This window comes from Scyliorhinus canicula, chromosome 2 (assembly GCF_902713615.1).
Source record: "Scyliorhinus canicula chromosome 2, sScyCan1.1, whole genome shotgun sequence".
NCBI classification, from domain to species: domain Eukaryota; kingdom Metazoa; phylum Chordata; class Chondrichthyes; order Carcharhiniformes; family Scyliorhinidae; genus Scyliorhinus; species Scyliorhinus canicula.
In genome coordinates, this window is record NC_052147.1 from 89,788,192 (window position 1) to 89,807,670 (window position 19,479).

At 48.2% G+C, this 19,479-nt stretch overlaps 2 protein-coding genes across 10 annotated transcripts in view; one reads left to right on the forward strand and one right to left on the reverse strand.

Moving 5' to 3' along the window:
- Nucleotides 1-5,618, forward strand: part of LOC119955860 (zinc finger protein 106-like) — a 131,809-nt gene extending 126,191 nt beyond the window's left edge. For all 8 annotated transcript variants that reach the window (XM_038782559.1, XM_038782510.1, XM_038782518.1 and 5 more), the window contains 2 exons: nt 2,140-2,286; nt 4,121-5,618. In XM_038782559.1, the coding sequence (XP_038638487.1) occupies nt 2,140-2,286; nt 4,121-4,177 (204 nt within the window). In that variant the 3' untranslated portion in view covers nt 4,178-5,618. The remainder of the gene's footprint in view (nt 1-2,139; nt 2,287-4,120) is intronic.
- Nucleotides 5,619-7,107: 1,489 nt separating this feature from the next.
- Nucleotides 7,108-19,479, reverse strand: part of heatr4 (HEAT repeat containing 4) — a 188,386-nt gene continuing 176,014 nt past the window's right edge. For both annotated transcript variants that reach the window (XM_038782580.1, XM_038782586.1), the window contains 4 exons: nt 10,302-10,380; nt 9,404-9,569; nt 7,790-7,854; nt 7,108-7,355 (listed from right to left, as the gene is read on the reverse strand). In XM_038782580.1, the coding sequence (XP_038638508.1) occupies nt 7,161-7,355; nt 7,790-7,854; nt 9,404-9,569; nt 10,302-10,380 (505 nt within the window). In that variant the 3' untranslated portion in view covers nt 7,108-7,160. The remainder of the gene's footprint in view (nt 7,356-7,789; nt 7,855-9,403; nt 9,570-10,301; nt 10,381-19,479) is intronic.

Here is a 19,479-nt window from a genome sequence, read left to right on the forward strand (position 1 = left end):
GTGATGCCCTTGCTCAGCTCTCAATATCTCTGCCTTTTCCCTTGACCCTGCTGTGCCCAGCTCACACTGTATCTCTACCCATTTCTCAATGTTCTGATGATACTCTCGCTTCCATACATTGATTCATTCAGGAGACTGATATATTGTGAGATACCTATTGTGTGTGTACAATGCTGGGAGATCCTATTAGCAATGAGCTTGAAAATATTTTCCTGAACAAAGTGTTAAGGGAAGTTGGGAAAGAAAGGGGAGGGTTGGCAGTATTGATTAAGGAAGGCATTGTGGCGCTGGAGAGAGGGTGTCCCAGAAGAGTCAAGTGCAGAACCCATTTGGCTCCAGCTGAAGACAAAATGGTTACAGTTATATTGCTTGGTCAATGGACCACCAATTAATGGGAAACATGTAGAGGAACAAGTTTGCAAGGAAATTACAGAGAGTTGGAAGAATTATAGAATAGCCAAAATAGCAAAACCTATCCAAATATTGACTGGGATTGTAATAGTGTAAAGGGCAGAGAGGGAGCAAGTGTTCCGAAGTGTGTTCAAGATAATTTCCTACAGTATGTTTCCAGTGTAACGAGAAAGGAAACGTTGCTATACCAGGTTCTTAGGAGTGAAGTGGGCAAAGTGTCAGTAGAAGGACATTTAGGGTCAGTGATCATTGTATCATATAGTTTAGGTTGGTTATGGAAAAGAACAAGGAACAATGCAGGAATAATTAACTGGGGAAAGCTCTACTTGATGGGTAAGAATGGATCTGGCCCGGGTAAATTAGAATCACAGGCTGGCAGGTAAAACTGTATGTGAACAATGGACTGCCTTTAAAGAATAAAGTTTGGGCATGGACAAGGAATGTATGCATGGAGGTAGGGGGTATAGCTGTGGAATTAAATGAATATTTTGCTTCTGTCTTTATGAAGGAAGAAAATGATTTGCAGATTATGCTGAAGGAAGTTGTAGTTCAGACACTTGAAAGGTTTAAAATTGATGAAGTAGAGGTATTAGACAGGCTATCTATTTAAAGTTGATGATGCATCAGGACCAGATGAGATGTAATCAAAGATATTGAGGGAAATAGATTGTTAACTTAATTTTCCTTAGACATGCTGCCAGAGGACTGAAGAATTGCAAATCCTTGTTCAAAATGGGTGTCAAGTCAAGCCAGAAACTATAGTCCAGTCAGTGGTGGGGAAGCATCCAGAAACTATAATTCGGAACAAAATTCACCATTACTTGAGCAAATATGGGTTAATTAAGGGGAGCAATCATAGATTTGTTAAAGGCAAATCCTGTTCATCTAACTAGCTGGAGTTTTTTTTAAAGCAACGGATAGTGTTGATGAGTGTAAAGTGATCGATGTGGTATTGCTGGATTTCCAAAAGGCATTTCATAAAAAGCCACATAACAGGCAAACTTCATGGCATAAAGGAACAGCGGCAATATGGCTAGAGTGAGAGGAAAGAGAGAGGATGGATGTTTTTCAGACTGGAGGAAGGTTTATAATGGAGTTCCCCAGATGTTGGTATTGGGAGTCCTGCATTTCCTGATAATGGCCTCGACCTTGATGTAGAGGGTACAATTCAAATTTTGCAAACAATAGGGACTTGGAAGTATTGTGAACTGAGAGGAGTACTGTAGAACATCAAAAGGACATAGGTTGGTGGAATGGATGGACAGATGAAGTTTGAGAAGTGTGAAGTGATTCATTTTAGTAGAATTCAGAGACAATATTAAAGTAAAAGATACAATTCTAACCTGGGTATATGAGCAGAGGGACCTGGGTGTATATGTGCATAAATCCTTGAAAATTGCAGGACAGCTTGACAGAGCCGTTAATAAAGCCGAGAATATCCTCGGCTTTATTAATAGCAACATAGAGTGCAAAAGCAAGGCAGCTGAGTTAAGCCTGTATGAAGTGGCGTTGGGTCGCATGATGTGATCGCAGGAGTGGCTGCGTTTTCGGGAGCTCTGGCTCTGCTCATCTTGTAATCCTTCATTTTAACCTGGTACACATTTCATATTTGTCTTTTCTTGTGATATGTGTTTGCACTATGTCTGGATGATGGTGTTTGCCCACCCCACCACATTCTGTCCTGCTCTCTTCCGTACCCCTTTAATTGTCTGCCCTGTCCTCTTACAGTGGTCCGGCTGTAATTTGATTTTTGGAGTCCTGAAGCACCTGAAGCACCACCTGTTGTCTGATCATAACAACCCCTCTCTGCTGACCCTGAAGTGTCGCTGGCGCAACTGTGATGCTTTCTTCACTGTAAAAAATGGGTCCAAACAGGTGAGGAAAGAAAAAGGGTTCTGGGGAGGGTGTGTACAGGGAAGGGTGTATTCTGGGAAAGGAACTAGATGGAACCCAATCGCAGGTTAAAAGCTGGGACACGAGGTTGCTGCAGTCAGAGTTCATCCAATCATCACTTTGTACCTGAGATAGGAATTGAGTTACACGCTGGAATCTCATCCAGTGGGTCTGGTTTATGCAACAGGTCTCCAGTAGTGAAGAACCGTGTTGAACATGATAAAGGGCTTTGGGGTGATTGTGTGTAATGACAGATACTTGGCAGTCAGTTTCAGGCTAGGTTGGGATTTTATTGAGGGGGGGGGGGGGGGGGGGGGGGGGGGGGGGAAGAGAGAGAGAGAGAGAGAGAGAGTTAGGTATAGAATAACAGATACTTGGGAGGCAGGGACAGTCGAGAATCGAACAAAGGAGTTTGGATGGGGCTTTATATGCAGAGTAACAGTTGGGAGTGAGTTACATACTGAGATCTAATCGGGGTTTGAGGGGAGTGAGAGGGTTTATATACAGAATATAAATGTTATTGCAATGTTACTTTTAAAAATGTAGTTGTGCTGCGTGGTGGTCAGTTTTATCAGTGCACAATCCCTTTAAAATTATTTGATGTAAATCAACAGTAATTCTCTGGCTGCTGCATAGCTTATCAGGAACATTGTTCAACAGTGAGTTACACTGATGCGTCACGGCGCCGAGGACCCAGGTTTTCATTAATGAATTGGATGAGGGAGTTGAAGGGTGGGTCAGTAAATTTGCAGATGATATGAAGATTGTTGGAGTTGTGGATAGTGAGGGCTGTTGTCGGCTGCAAAGAGACATAGATAGGATGCAGAGCTGGGCTGAGAAGTGGCAGATGGAGTTTAACCCTGACAAGTGTGAGGTTGTCCATTTTGGAAGGACAAATATGAATGTGGAATACAGGGTTAACGGTAGGGTTCTTGGCAATGTAGAGGAGCAGAGAGATCTTGGGGTCTATGTTCATAGATCTTTGAAAGTTGCCACTCAAGTGGATAGAGCTGTGAAGAAGGCCTTTGGTGTGCTAGCTTTCATTAGCAGTGGGATTGAATTTAAGAGCCATGAGGTGATGATGCAGCTGTACAAAACCTTGGTAAGGCCACATTTGGAGTACTGTGTGCAGTTCTGGTCACCTCATTTTAGGAAGGATGTGGAAGCTTTGGAAAAGGTGCAAAGGAGATTTACCAGGATGTTGCCTGGAATGAAGAGTAGGTCTTACGAGGAAAGGTTGAGGGTGCTAGGCCTTTTCTCATTAGAACGGAGAAGGATGAGGGACAACTTGATAGAGGTTTATAAGATGATCAGGGGAATAGATAGAGTAGACAGTCAGAGACTTTTTCCCCGGGTGGAACAAACCATTACAAGGGGACATAAATTTAAGGTAAATGGTGGAAGATATAGTGGGGATGTCAGAGGTAGGTTCTTTAGCTAGAGAGTAGTGGGGGCATGGAATGCACTGCCTGTGGAAGTAGTTGAGTTGGAAACGTTAGGGACCCCTCAACCCAAAGATGTGCACGAAGGTGGTTAGGCCACACTAAATTGCTCCTTAATAGAAAAAAGGAATTGGGCATTTTAAATTTATTTTTAAAAAGAGTGAGTTATATGCTGGAATATAATCGAGGGATTTGAATGATTTATATGTGAAGTAATGCAGGATTTTTACATGGGTACAAAACCTGGAGGAGCTGGAGGTTGCTGCCTCACCTGTTGGGGATACTGTGGTGAGGGATGTTGGTTGGCTGGCAGGCTTTTACTCCTTGTTTGTTTGTCAGTGGTATATTAACAGCTTGTCCATTATTTTTCCCAGGATGCCCCCAAGCACCTGTGTCAGCATGCTGAGGAGAACAGCCATCTGGACCCATGATGAGACATTTGACCTCCCAAATTGGGAAGTAATTTAAAAGACTACCATACACAAACGTCTTTACACAATATATTTCCATCATTCCGAAATTACAGACTCTTGTGAACTTGCTGTACATCTGAGGAATCTCGATGGCTTCACAGCTGGACTGAGCCTACATGCTGCAGCTGTTTTGAGATTTATCTGCTCTTTAACACGGGCCATGCTGCCTGAAGGGTAAAGCTGACAGAGTGAGAGTTAAAGGCATGAAATATCGATCAACAGTGACTGCTCCACAAACATGTCTCGGTTTGCGTGCGGGGTGCATACACCCCGGTCTGAGTCTGAGAATGCATGTGTCCACTTACAATTCTGTAGATTTTGTAACTTAAACATAGGTTGTTGGCTATTTGCCACAGTTTGACAGGCTTCCATGATGTGGAATCCTGCTGATTCCTGCAGCCTCGAGGACTGATCTCTCATTTTGAATCCCAATTATTTCTTATTGTTAGGTTATTCATTTTATGCCTAATAACCTTGTTTTCAAATTACATACAGATGAAAATGTGGTTTCTGAACCTGTACCAAGTATTTTTTTTAATATCCAGTGTGTGTGTTCTGTGTGTTTGGGGCTGTGAAACAGTAGGAGAAAATTGTGAATGGACATAGATGTCGACGCTCAGACCGTACTCTGAAGGGGAAGTCTCGACTAAGGTCAAGTCGTATTGGTGAGACCTTGTGGGCCCTGTGGCTGAGTAGAGACTAATTCTGGTGGGTTTTTGAGTTTTTGTTGCCACTGTGTGATGCCTGCTGCATATCACCATGGTTTTATTTATTATTTTGTTTAAAGTCTAGGATAAGAATGTAGTTTGACAGAAGTGTATGGTCACAGAAAGGCCTTGAGCCCAATTGCAGCCTGACCATGACAGTTCCACTGTTTTTTTAAAGTAAAGTTCTATTTTCTTCAAGATTTTAAGCCAAAAGGTACCAAGGTCATGATTGGATGAGGTAGCAAGAAAAGATTCTTTGACGGATAAGTGATCTGAATCAAGCTATGCACCGTGAGGCTGCATATAATGCAGTCCTACTGAAGAGTGTGTGTGACACTAAGACTGAATACTTTGCCCCGTTAGTTGTGTTGTGTGTGCAGTGAGGCTGCATTTAATATGTGCTTTGTGCGGCTGCATGTTATGTGGCCGTGAAGTTGTTTATTGTGCAGTCATGAGGCTGCGTATTATGTATGCCCAGTGAGGCTGGCCATAACACTGCGTATTATGTGCAGCCTTGAGACTGTGTATTGTGTATGCCATACGCAGTGAGGCTGCATATTTTATGTACCACGAGGCTCCAAATTGTCAGTGTGTGATCGGAATGAGAATGTTTACAATAAATGATTTTGCATTGATTGGAAACTATTCCAAATATCTAAATAAATGTGACTCCGAGAGGATGTATTTCTGGATCTGGTTTGGTGTCTAATAAGTTGTGCTTGCCTCAGACCTTTCCTTCATTTCTGACCCAGCTTTGTTTTTTCTTTAATATACAAAATGGACAGAAAAAGACAGTCAAATACACCAATTAGGGCAGCATGGTGGTGTAGTGGTGGGCACTGCTGCCTCATGGTGCTGAGGACCCAGGTCACAGTCCGCACTTTCTCCCCATGACTGCGTGGGTCTCACCCTCACAACCCAAAGATGTGCAGGGTAGATGAACTGGTTGTGCTAAATTGTCCCTTAATGGAAAGAAAAAGGAATTGGACAATGAAAAAAAAAATGCACCAAGCTGACCCGTTCAGACAGCCCTGTCCCTAGTCTCGGGTCTCCTGAGAGATCAAAAAACAGGGAGAAGAGGAGGTGTTTCCTTGAATTGCAGTGGGTAATTCTGTGTCGTATACAGATCCTACATTGAAGAGCATCTGCCACACACGCCCATGCTGGTAAAATGAAAATTGGCTTTCTACCGTGTGTTTGTCCACATTCCTATTATCTGCAGGCTACACTTGGATAGAACTCCTGTTTACTTTTACTACCACTTTCTGGCATGATGCCATTGTTCTCTAATTTAACCATTTCTTGACACTTCCTCTCTCAGGTTAGTGATGTTATTCATCCATTTCATAAAGCCACATTGAGATTCTACAGATGTAGACGGTTCATATAACTCAATCTTAACTCTGTCTCTCTCTACAGATGCTGCCAGACCTCCTAAGCTTTTTCAGCATCCTCTGTATTTTTAAAAATTAATTTAGTCGCTCAATGGGGACAATAAGTTCCTGGGAGCGGGGAGGTTGTAGTTTCTATCTCTTATTCTGGATGGAAATTGTTCCAGTTGAACAATGATGGTTAAGAGAAATTCATAGTTCAGGGATTTTACCGTTATATCCATAGGTAGGTGAGTCATTGCACTTCAGAACCATTCCATTTTTACAACCATGAGGAATGCACTTCAGAACCATTCCATTTTTACAACCATGAGGAATGCACTTCAGAACCATTCCATTTTTACAACCATGAGGAAGCTATTCGCTCTATCAAGCGCTTTAATTTATACAAATGCCGCCCCTTTCCTCACAACCCTTCAAATTTATTTCTTCAAGTATATATGTCTGTTGATTTATTAACGGTTCTGACAGAATATGATCTCATCACCTTTAACAACCCTGTATGAAGATTTTTTTTTAAAAATCAGTTCACCTCGAACTTGTTTGCCAGTTATTTTAATGATTAACCCCAGTCACTGACCCACTTTGCCAGAGGAAGTTATTTCTCCTGACAGGCTCTCTCAAACCCCTTGTTATCAGAACAAGTTCTAGTTTTATGACTGAATTTAGTCGACCTTTTGTCCAGGGTCTTGTCATCTTTTGTGTGGAACCCAGAATTGAATACCAACTGTGATTTGTAACAGTTTATACCTCTCCGTACAGAGCCATGGATCCATACATTGCTCAGTGCTGTGTTCAAACTCTGTTTTTATTAGAATATATTTACTCAACGTCACTCTTCATCTACGACTGTTCCATGCTTTCCAATTGGCTGGTGTGACATGATGCCTGCCTGCAACTTCCCTTCCTCAGAGCTCTGGAATATTGGAGTTCTTCCCCACTGACTATTTGCCACTCCTCCCCGTTCCTGTGGCACCTGACGGACTCATTTTGCTCTGGCACCCGAGAGCCTGCTGGAGTGGAACTGTCCAGAGCTGACTGCAAAAAAACAAGACACCAGAAGAGTTAAGTTAATGAGCAGTCGTAGAAGCTGGCTGAAATTAAAAGTGACAGATGGCTGGCCAATTTTGTACCACACGCCACCTTTTCTTTTTAATTTAGAGCACCCAATTATTTTTTTCCAATTAAAGGGCAATTTAGCGTGGCCATTCCACCTACTCTGCACATCTCTGGGTTGTGGGTGCGAACTCCACACGGATAGTGACCCAGAGCCGGGATCGAACCTCGGTGCCGTGAGGCAGCAGGGCTCACCCACTGTGCTGCCCACCTCACGCCACCTTTATGAGGAAGGGTTGTACGAAGAATGATTTAGGGGAGGTGTGGTAAAAATGGTGCTGAAGAGTGCAGAGGAGCAGATTGAAACCTAAAAGGGGGTCAGTCACAACCTGTGAATACTCCAAATGGTCTGTTACCTGGATTTCAGCTTCGCACTCCTTTAGTTCTTCATCCTTGTCTGGTGTTGAAGGGAAACTGGGAGCTGAAACAGAAAATGAAAGTCAATTGTGGCGTGGTTCCACCGTGCACCTTCTCATTAGAAAGAAAAGCTACAGCACAGGAGGCCATTCGGACCATCTTGTCCATGCCAGCCTGAGGACACCCAGGTGCCCTTTCTAATGCCACCTCCCTGCACATCGTCCATAGCACTTAAGGTGCCGATCCACAAACTTTTTAAAAAGAGTTTAGGGTCTCTGCCTCCACATCCAACTTGGGCTGTGAATCCCAGACTCCCACTACCCTCTGTGTATGAAAAAAAAATTTAATTCACCTTCTGCCACTTATCTTGAATCAATGTCCTCTGGTTCTAGAATTATCCGCTAAGGGAAACAATTTTATCCTGTCCACTCCATCACTTCCCCTCAATTTTGTTCCAAGGAAAATAACTCAACCTGCCTAATCTCTCCTCATAGCAACACTTTTCTAGCCATGGTAACATTCTTGTAAATCTCCTCTGCACTCTCTCCAGAGCAATTATGTCCTTCCTGCAATGTGACCAGAACTGCACACAATATTCCAGTTGTGACTTCACTAGTGTCTTATACAATTCCATCCTTACCTTAACTCTTCGAATGAAGGGGAGCATTCCATATGCTTTCTTTACAACCGTGTCTACTTGAACTGCTACCTTTTGAGACCTGTGTACTTGTACGGCAAGATCTTTCACTTCATCCCCTCCAGTATATTCCCATTTATTGTGTACTCCCTATTATTTGACCTCCCTAAATGTATGACCACTTGTGTGTTAAATTCCATCTGCCACTTTATTGCCCACGCCACCAATCCATCTCTATCATTCTGGAGATTGTAGCTATCCTCTACACTGTCCACCACTAGGCCAATCTTTGTCATCTGCAAATTTCCCAATCATGCTCCCCACCTTTCTGTCCAAATCATTAATATATAGCACAAACAGTAAGGGTCCCAACCCCAATCCCTGTGAAACACCACTTGAAACAACTTTCCAATTGCAAGGGCAGGCAGCCATCGACCATAACCCTTTGTTTCCTGTTAATAAGCCAACTTTTTATCCAGCCAGCCGCCATGCCCTGTATCCCCTGGGCTTTTACTTTCTTGACCAATCTGCCGTCTGGACTTGTCAAACACCTTGCTAAAATCCATGTACACAACATCCATTGCACTACCTCAAAGAATTAAATCAAATTTGTGAGGCAAGATCTTGCTAATCATGCTATTATTGATTGATGGTTGCCACTCTGCTCCCACACCACCACCCTGGCACTTAGTGCCAGTCTGGTTGTTGCTGTGGACTTTACCCACTATTTTCAAGGTTCAGATTTTTAAACCAATTATCTTCATTCCAATCCTGCGACTGACTGTGTATTTCCATGGTTGCTGGCTGACCTCCAAACCACCTACAAGGTGAGTCTGCTGACATATTGGGTAAAGTGGGATGTATTAAGACCAAACCCAATTTCACATGAGCCTTTTCAGCAGACATTTTTTCATAATTACATTTGTCCTTTTGGCAATCTGCCCCCATCAACTTTGAATCAATTCCTCTTACACACCGGTCAAGCTCTTGTTCAATTGCTCAATCCGTTCAGTCAGGGCTGCCAGATGCTCTGGTTGTTTCTGGAGATTAATACGTTCAAGCTGTTGAGTGACATTCATCTGCACCATCTCTAGTCGTAGCAGCTTCCAAATGACAATATCTTTCTGACAGAGCATCTTGATCTGTTAACAAAATAACCAGAAACATCTTGTAAAACCAGTTATTCATCAAGATGAGATGTGTCAATGCTTTTCACTGCAAACACTCCCAGGGCAGGGGTTAAATGCTGAATAAAGCACCCTCTACTTTATTGGTTGAGTTAGAATTTGATGAATTCAAGACCAACTGCAGTCTTGAATATAATCCAGGCGACATTTCACTGCAGTTGCATTTCCTACTTTACAACTTCAAAATTACTTAATTATAAAGCACGTTAGGATTTTCAACGGTTGTGAAAGGTGCTATATACAAACAACTTTTCAAATTTGCTCTTGGGTGTAAATAAAAGGCACAGAGGCAGCGGTGATAGTTGTTTTGCTCATTAACACTTGTACTGCTGTCATCATGGAAGGTGGAAACCGGCTCAGAATGGATTTCATTTAAAGTATGTTATTTTGTTCTTGTTGAAGTTCTGGCCTGTTTCCTTTATGAGTAGAATGGGTGAAAATCATCGATTCATAGCAATCTGTACTCCTGGGGAACAATTGAAAATTTCAGGATATGATTTTTGGGAAAGGATATCCAGGGATATTTTTTAAGGTGGGTGAATGGATCATCCAATTCTTGACAGGACAGTGTCTCTGACCCACTGACCACTCAATCCCTGACAAAACCACCTGGTCTTAATTCCAGTGTGGTTGGTCACTGAATTTTGGTGTAAAGAGAGGTAAAGAAGTCTTTGTTTTTTCTTTTACCTGTTTTCTGATCTTTGGAAGCATCCCTTCTTCCACCTCACTGCTACCCCCTAACTGCTCCAGTGCCAATCTCACATCTCTAGAAGATAGAAGTACAAAGCAGTTAGTATCTACTGACATTCGAATGAATGGAGCATAGTCCCATGCTTGCACTGATGATGAAGTGGTCACAACAATGATGTCCTGCTCCATAACCAAATAGTGGGAAGCACTACATTACAAGCCAAAAGCAATGACTAATGTTGCACTGGTTCTTTGTACCAGACATTAAAACAGTCAAAGACAGACACTGATATTCCAGACACATGAGCTTCAGAGCAGCAATTTTCCAGGTAAGGTTTTCATAGCAATTGCCCAGGAAGTTTAAACATCTACTGGGCAGTCACCTGCGCTAGGAACCATCTGGTAATGGAACTTAAAATCACAAACTTCAGATGGTTCCAACTATGTTATATCAATAATTATCCCAAAAAAAATTCAAACCACTCAGCTTCTGGGTAATAGTTTACAGACCTACGTCAGCCACACATCGTCACCCCATGTCTCCACACTCACTCCCGTCCCCACTTACCTGACAAACCTACCTGTATGGCAATTGGTGCCATAAACAAAGGGGACATGGCCTCCTTGACTCTTGATTGAACAGCGCTCGATTGAAGGCTTTAGGAGCACACTGCATTGCAATGTTCTCGCCTGAAATGAGTCGGAAGGTCAGGCGAAGCAGGACCAAAAAGATTGCAAGATACAGAAATAGGAGCGAAGTGACAATCCGACTCGGACTATATATATTTTATACAGACAATCACATTGGTACAAACTGGGGACTTGTTTGGTTGCTATGCAGAGACAATCACAGGTGAAAAGGCATCACGGTGGTTAACATAACTGCTTCACAGTGCCAGGAACACAGGTTCAATTCAGGCCTTGGGTTTGCATATTCTCCCTATGTCTGCATGGGTTTCCTCCCACAGTCCAAAAAAAATGTGCATGCTTGGACTTCCGGTTGCGGTGATGCGGAGCTAAGCCGCATTTTCGGTCTTTTGGGCTCTTTTAAGGGCCTGTAGCTGGTTGGACTTTTCCAGGTGTGGGAACACATCTGCTGCGTTTATCTGCCGGTGGATGGGCTCGACCAGGAGCGGGGCGGTCAAAAAATCGGCTTTCGAGCAAAGAAAGGTGCGAGGCAGGAGGAACAAGATGGCGGCGGGCAGGGAACCGGCAGCATGGCAGCAGCGGACGCAGGAGCTGCTTCAGAGAGCTGAAAGCTGAGCTGCTGGAACCGCTTACGGCCTCACTGGATAAGCTCATGGCAACTCAGAGCACAGAGATCCGCGAGTTACGGCAAAAGGCCTCGGAGAACAAGGATGAAATCCTAGGCCTGGCAGTGAAGGTGGAATCGCACGAGGCGCTCCACAAAAAATGGCAAGCGAGGATGGAGGAAATGGAGAACCGCTCGCGGCGGAAGAACCTGCGGATCCTGGGCCTCCTGGAGGGATCGGACCTGGGGGCCTATGTGGCCTTGATGCTGAACTCGCTAATGGGAGCGGGGCCCTTCCAAGGGCCCTTGGAGCTGGAGGGTGCCCATCGAGTGTTGCTGAGAAAGCCCAGGCCGAACGAGCCACCAAGGGCGGTGCTGGTCCGTTTTCACCGCTTCGTCGACCGTGACTGTGTGCTGAGATGGGCTAAAAAGGAGAGGAGCTGCAGGTGGGTGAACGCAGAGATCTGGATTTATCAGGACTGGAGCGCGGAGGTGGCGAAGAGAAGGGCTGGTTTTAACCGGTCGAAGGCAGTACTGCACAAGAAAGGGGTGAAGTTCGGCCTGCTACAGCCGGCACACCTCTGGGTCACTTAAAAGAGACCGCCAGCTCTATTTTGACTCCCCGGAAGATGCCTGGGCCTTCGTCCAGGCAGAGAAGCTGGACTCGAACTGAGGACTTTGTGGGGGGGGGGGGGGGGGGGTTGGGGACTGATGTACATTGCCCGGAGGCTCTGTTCTCCCTTGTACTTCTTTGTTGGTCCTTTTTTTGTCTTTTCTCTTTTTGGGGCTTTTCAACTATTTTTTCTCACTGGTGGAGGGCTGGGGAGCTGTATTTCAGGCCCGTTGGGACGCGCGGCCTTTTCTTTCCCGCGTTTTAGGTCAGGGGGCAGGGTTTAAGATGGAAGCGCGGGCTTTTTCCCCGTGCTGGAGGTGGAATGGGAGGGGCCTGCACCAGGTGGGGGGAGTGGCGGTTGTGTCACACCAGGGGGGTCATTGAGGTGGCGGGAGCAGCCGGGGTCAGCAGGAGTCAGCTGACCTACGGAAGTACGACGAGAGGGGCAACGCAGCTAGGGGGGCCCTAGCTGGGGGGGGGGGGGGTACGGGGTTGCTGCTGGAAGGGCTGAAGGGGAACAGAAGGTGATGGGGGTCGGGATGGGGATCTGGAACCATGGGGAACGTGCCGTGGGGGTGCTGCGGGCACGTGGTGGGCCGAGGGAGAGCTATGGCTGACCGGCGTAGAGGGAGGGGGAATAGCCCGCCGATTTGGCTGGTCACATGGAACTTAAGGGGGCTGAATGGGCCGGTGAAGCGGGCCCGGGTGATGGCGCACTTGAAGGGGCTAGGGGCGGATGTGGCTATGCTCCAGGAAACGCACCTTAGGGTGGCGGATCAGGTTAGGCTGAGAAGAGGGTGGGTTGGATAAGTGTTCCATTCGGGGTTAGATGCGAGGTTCCGGGGGGGTGACGGTTTTGGTGGGTAAGAGCTTGCAGTTTGTGGCGTCGAGCGTGGTGGAAGCTACGTAATGGTGAGCGGTAGACTCCAAGGGGAGCGGGTGGTGCTGGTTAATGTGTACGCCCCAAATTGGGACGATGCAGGCTTCCTGCGACGCATGCTGAGCCGGATTCCAGACCTTGAGACGGGGGGCTTGATATTGGGAGGAGATTTTAATACACTAATGGACCCGGCCTTGGATCGTTCGAGGTCCAGACCGGTAAGAGGCTGGCAGTGCTGAGGGGGTTCATGGACCAGATGAGAGGGGTGGACCCTTGGAGGTTTATGAGGCCGGGAGGTAGGGAGTTCTCGTTTTTTGCCCACGTCCATAAGGCTTACTCCCGGATCAACGTTTTTGCCTTCAGCAGGGCAGTGATTCAGAGGGTGGTAGGCGCGGGATATTCGGCGACAGCCATATCAGACCACGCTTCGAATTGGGTGGACATGGAGCTGGGGGAGGGGAAGGATCAACGCCCGCTGTGGAGGTTGGAGGTGGGGCTGCTGTCGGATGAGAAGGTATGTGGGAGGGTCCGGAGGTGCATAGAGGGGTATTTGGAAACTAATGACAATGGGGAGGTGCAGGTGGGGGTGGTCTGGGAGGCGTGAAGGCGGTGGTTAGAGGGGAGCTGATTTCTATTAGGGCACATAGGGAGAGGGGGGAGAAAAAGGAGAGAGAGGTTGGTGGAAGAAATGGTAAGGGTGGACAGGAGGTCGCGGAAGAAGGGCTTTTGAGGAAGCGTCATAGTCTCCAAGCGGAGTTTGACATATTGACCACCCGGAAAGCGGAGACGCAGTGGAGGAGGGCGCAGGGGGCGGTATATGAGTACGGGGAGAAGGCAAGTCGGATGCTGGCCCACCAGCTCCGGAAGCGGGAGGCGGTGAGGGAGATAGGGGGAGTTAGAGATGTAGGAGGGAGTCTGGTGCTGAGTGCAAGGGGCATTAACGGAGTGTTCAGGACCTTTTATGAGGAGTTGTACCGGTCAGTGCCCCCTGGGGAGGAGGGTGGGATGGACCAATTTTTGAACAAGCTGGAGTTCCCGAGAGTGGGGGAGGAGCGGGCGGAGGTTCTGGGGGCCCCAATCGAGTTGGAGGAGCTGATCAAGGCAACGGGGAGTATGCAGGCAGGGAAGGCACCGGGGCCTGACCGGTTCCCGGTGGAATTTTACAAGACATTTTCAGACCTGTTGGGCCCGCTGTTAGTGAGGACCCTGAATGAGGCAGGGGGGGGGGGGGGGGGGGGGGGGGGGGGGGGGGGGGGGGGGGAAAGGGGCCTTGCCCCTGACGCTGTCCAGAGCATTAATTTCATTGATTTTGAAGCGGGATAAGGACCCCTTCCAGTGTGGATCTTACAGGCCGATCTCGCTCCTCAATGTGGACGTGAAGCTACTGGCCAGGAGGGTGGAGGATGTGGTCCCACAGGTCATTCACGAGGACCAAACGGGTGTGTGAAGGGAGGCAGCTGAATGTCAACGTGCGGCGGCTTCTTAATGTCATAATGATGTCGGCGGTGGATGGAGAGGCGGAGATAGTGGCATCGATGGATGCGGAGAAAGCTTTTGACAGGGTGGAGTTACCTGTGGGAGGTGTTGAGGAGATTTGGGTTTGGTGAGGGATTCATTAGGTGGGTGAGGCTGTTGTATTGTGCTCCGGTGGCAAGCGTGGTGACGAATGGGAGGAGGTCGGAGGACTTTCGGTTGTCGCGGGGGATGAGGCAGGGGTGCCCCTTGTCTCCCCTCCTCTTTGCGTTGGCGATCGAACCCCTGGCCATGGCACTGAGGGAATCGAGGAACTGGAGGGGGATTGTGCGGGCGGGGGGGGGAGGGGGGGGGCACCGGCTGTCGCTGTACGCGGACAATTTACTGCTGTACATTGCGGATCTGGCGGGGGGATGCCAGAGGTGATGAGGATCCGGGGGGAGTTTGGAGACTTCCTGGCTATAAGCTCAATGTGGGGAAGAGTGAACTGTTTTTGGTGCATATGGGGGACCAGGAGAAAGAGATAGGGGAGCTCCTGCTGCAAAAGGCAGAGAGGAGCTTCAGATACCTTGGAGTCTAGATAGCCAGGAGCTGGGGGGCCCTGCATAGGTTAAACTTCACGAGGTTGGAGGAGGAGTTCAGGAGGTGGGATGTGTTGCCACTCTCCCTAGCGGGCAGGGTCCAGTCGGTTAAGATGACGGTGCTCCCGAGGTTTTTGTTTCTCTTCCAGTGTTTACCCATTATGATACCGAAGGATTTCTTTAGAAAGGTTAACAGGAGCATTACGGGGTTTGTGTGGGCGCAGAAGACCCCGAGGGTGAGGAGGGTATTCTTGGAGCGAGGCAGGGAGGTGGGTGGATTGGCGCTGCCCAACCTGTGTGGGTATTACTGGGCTGCGAACGTGGCAATGATTTGTAAGTGGGTGATGGAGGGGGAGGGAGCCGCATGGAAGAGGATGGAGGCGGCGTCCTGTGTGGGCACGAGTTCAGAGGCGCTGGTGACGGCCCCGTTGCCGCTCCCCCCGGCAAGGTACTCTTCGAACCCAGTAGTGGTGGCTACCCTCAAAATCTGGGGGCAGTGGAGGCGGCATAGGGGGGAAGTGAAGGCCTCGGTTTAGTCCCCGATACGGGGGAACCTTCCGGTTTGTACCAGGGAGGATAGATGGAGGGTTTTTGAGTTGGCACAGGGCAGGTATCAGGCAGATGGGGGACCTCTTCCTAGATGGGAAGTTTGCGACCTTAGAGGAGTTGGAGGGGAAGTGGGGTCTCCCCCCAGGGAATTCCTTTAGGTACATGCAGATTAGGGCGTTTGTTAGGCAGCAGGTAGCGGAGTTTCCGCTATTGCTGCCAAAGGGAGTTCAAGGTAGGGTGCTCGCGGGGACGTGTGTTGGCGAGGGTAGGATCAGGTGATGCAGGAGGGGGAGGAGGCCTCGGTGGAGGAGCTGAAAGTGAAGTGGGAGGAGGAGTTCAGGGAGGAGATTGACGAGGGGATGTGGGCGGACGCCCTGGGGAGGGTGAATTCCTCCTCTTCTTGCGCACGACTTAGTCTAATCCAGCTGAATGTGCCGGTTCTTTGGGGGAGAGGACAGGTGTGGCAGGTGTTCACACCACATGTTTTGGGCGTGTCCGGTGTTGGAGGGTTTCTGGAAGGAGGTGACGGGGACCTTGTCCAAGGTGGTCGGCTCCAGGGTGGAACCGGGCTGGGGGCTCGCTATTTTTGGGGTAGCATCGGAGCCGGGAGTGCAGGAGGCGAGAGAGGCCGGTATTCTGGCCTTTGCGATAGTAGCCCGGCGAAGGATCCTTTTGCAGTGGAGGGATGCAAAGCCCCCGAGCCCGGAGTCCTGGATTAACGACATGGCCGGGTTCATTAAATTGGAGGGGCAAGTTTGCCCTGAGGGGGTTGGTGCAAGGGTTCTTCCGGCGGTGGCAGCCTTTTCTTGATTTCCTGGCGGAGCATTAGAGGGTGGGCAACTTCAGCAGAAACCCGGGTTGGGGGGGGGTGGGGGGGGGGGGGGGGGGGGGGGGGGGGGGGGTGGGGGGGGGGGTGGGGGGGGGGGGGGGGGGGGGGGGGAGGGGGGGGGGGGAAACAATGGGTTCGTTATGGGGGGGGGTTGTTCTTATGGTTCTACCCTTATTACTCTTTCTTGTTAATTTATTGTTTTTGTATTGGGGAGGGGTTATGGTTTATCTCTTTTCTTTGTTGAGATAAAATTTTGTTGTTGAAAAATTTGAATAAAATTAAAAAAAAATTTTTTTAAAATGTGCATGCCAGGTAGTTTGGCCATGCTAAATTATCCCTTTGTGTACAAAGATGTGTAAGTTAGTGAGCTTACAAGGATAGAACGGGGGAGTGGGCAGGACGCTCTTTCAGAGGGTCAGTGTAGACTTGATGGGCCAAACGGACTTCTGCACTGTAGGGATTCTATGGTTCTCTGCTTATGATTCAAGAGAAAATCAGGTAAGCAATCTCACCCAAATGGACAATGGAGGAGAATGTCATCTGGTCTAAAATGATGAGGCGAGACTTCCAGTGGCGGAATCCTCAATTTCGACCTTTTAACTCCAGCAAATTGACACCAAAAATATCCACAACACTCCTGCCTAACCTCCGCAAATTGCATCAACCTGCAATAGGAAGAAAAAAATGAGAAAGAACCAACTGCCCAGTAGAAAAGCCAGCAAAAATGAGTGGAGGGAAACCTCTGCCTCGGAGCTGGCAGCCACACAAGGTGGCATAAAACCAGGAATGGCCGACTGCAGAGTTCGCAGCTCAGCCTCAGGCTTCGCTAAGCCCCCAAGGCTTTGGCAGCGGCCCAGAGCCAGGGAACATCCATGGGCAATAACAAGTGCCAGGACAAAGAACAGATTCTGGGGTGGGTGAAAGGCAGGAGAGGGTGCAAGCGGGAAGGACATTCCATCCACTTGTACCAAGACATTGGGAAAGCCCTGCCCAAGCATCAGGCCTAATTTACAAGCGCCAAATCCACCCTGTACAAAAATAAGGCGTGATTTGGCATGCTTTACCCTGACAAGTTATGGGTCACACACCAGGGGTAAAGAGTATTGTTTCAACACCACGGAGGAGGCCAACAAATTCATCCAGAATAATGGTCTGGGCAAGCAGTGACAGTGCACAAGGGCTAGATTGTGAGTTGCAAGAGCCAAGAGGTGGAGGAGAGGAGGCAGACTTGGGTTCAAGAGCGGAGCCGCTCCACTAGCGAATAAGCTGGTGTATGGGAGTACAGTGAAGGAGGAGGCCACAGCGTGCCTCCCCAGGGCGAGGTTGCCACTGGCAGATGAGAGGGGAAAAGCATATATACAGAGGAAAAATATGGCAAAAGAACCGGGGGGGGGGCGGCGGAGTCCAAAAGGGGGAAGCATAAGTGTAAGAGAGACATGCGGAGGGTAGAGTGCTGGTTGCGAAAGGCAACACATGGAGATAGTGAAAAAGAGGAAGCAGCTGGCAGCCATTTTGAACGGCACAAGAGCAGGTCCACAAGGTGAGTTGGTGAACCCACCAAGGGTGAGACGTTAGTTACATGAAGCGTGAAGGGCCTCAGTGAGCCAATGAAGAGATCCAGACTCCTCGCCCATCTCCCATCTCAAAAGTCTGAGGGTGGACATAATGTTACTACAGGAAACACAACCGAGAGTGGGGGACTAAGGATGGGCTGGGTGGGTCAAATGTTTCACTAATGTTGCGACATTAGGACAAGGGGGGGCGGTGACTACATTAGTGAGCAGGATCATCTCATTTACAGGGATAAGCACAGTGACTGACCGGGGGGGGGGGGGGACATAATGACCAGCTGGAAGGGGTCCCGGTAGTTCTGGTAAATAGGGATAATGCAGAGTTTGTCAAGAAAACGATGGCTGAAATGCAGGACTTGGACACCCACCGATTAATCATTTTGGGTGACTTCAGCTGTGAAAGAACCTGACATTGGACAGATTGTTAGGTGCGCCCTGTGCACGATCTTTAGTTGTGTTCGGCTCAGCCCTGCGCATGTGGAGGTGAAGTTTGCCCTGTGCAGTGCTTCAATCCAGAGTCCTCTCCCGATCTCCCTGCCGAGTTCTTCATCCCATTTATTCTATGCCTCGTCCCAGGGGTGAGCGCACCTCTTCTAACAGTTGGCCATACATGTCCGTGCAGTTCCCTTCCCTTAGGACGCCAGTGTCTTTCTAATAGTGAATATTCTGGTATCTGGGGTACGTCATAGTTTCCTTGGAGGAAATTTGTGACTTCTATGTTCTTCAGATCATTCCCTCTCGAAAGCTGAAACTTCTCCATGAGTTGCCCCATGGTCACTATTCTACCTCGTGTACATGTCCCTAACCAACAGTGTCCCCTCGACCTGTCTCGACCTCTTGAAGGAGGCATCCATTGTTGTGGGAGTGAACCTGTGATTATTGCAGATGGGGGCCATTTTGGTTAGTCTGAAGTGGTGCCTTATTTGATTCCACGTTTAGAGGGCGGGGGGGATGCGAGTGCGATTGTGGCCAACACTTGGAGGGATGTACCTGTACAGTAACTTTCCTGTATCCTCATCCATTCCATTCCCTTGACCCAACCCCGTACTCTTTCTGCGGTGACCCCACAGTGATAGAATTGTTCATTGATCAGTTCTAGCGCTGCAACTAGCTTGCCGCTCCTGTCTTTTATCTGGGTTATTTTCCTCATGGCTGCCTGTTTTCTAGTAGGTGGCTGACTTTGTCTCCATGCTCATAAAATGTCACCCGTGTCTGGTGGAGCTGGTGCACTGCTTTCCCAGTGGAGATCAGGTCAAAGTCCATTTGTAGCTTTTCTCTCTCCGTCAGTAGTTCCATGGTCAGGGCAGGGGAGTACTGCCGATCCACCTCCAGTATGGAGTCGATCAGCTGTTCCCTGGCTGTCCTTCCTGTCTTTGCGTGCTTTGTATGCAATATTTTCCACTCTTATCACTGCGTTCAGTGCCTCC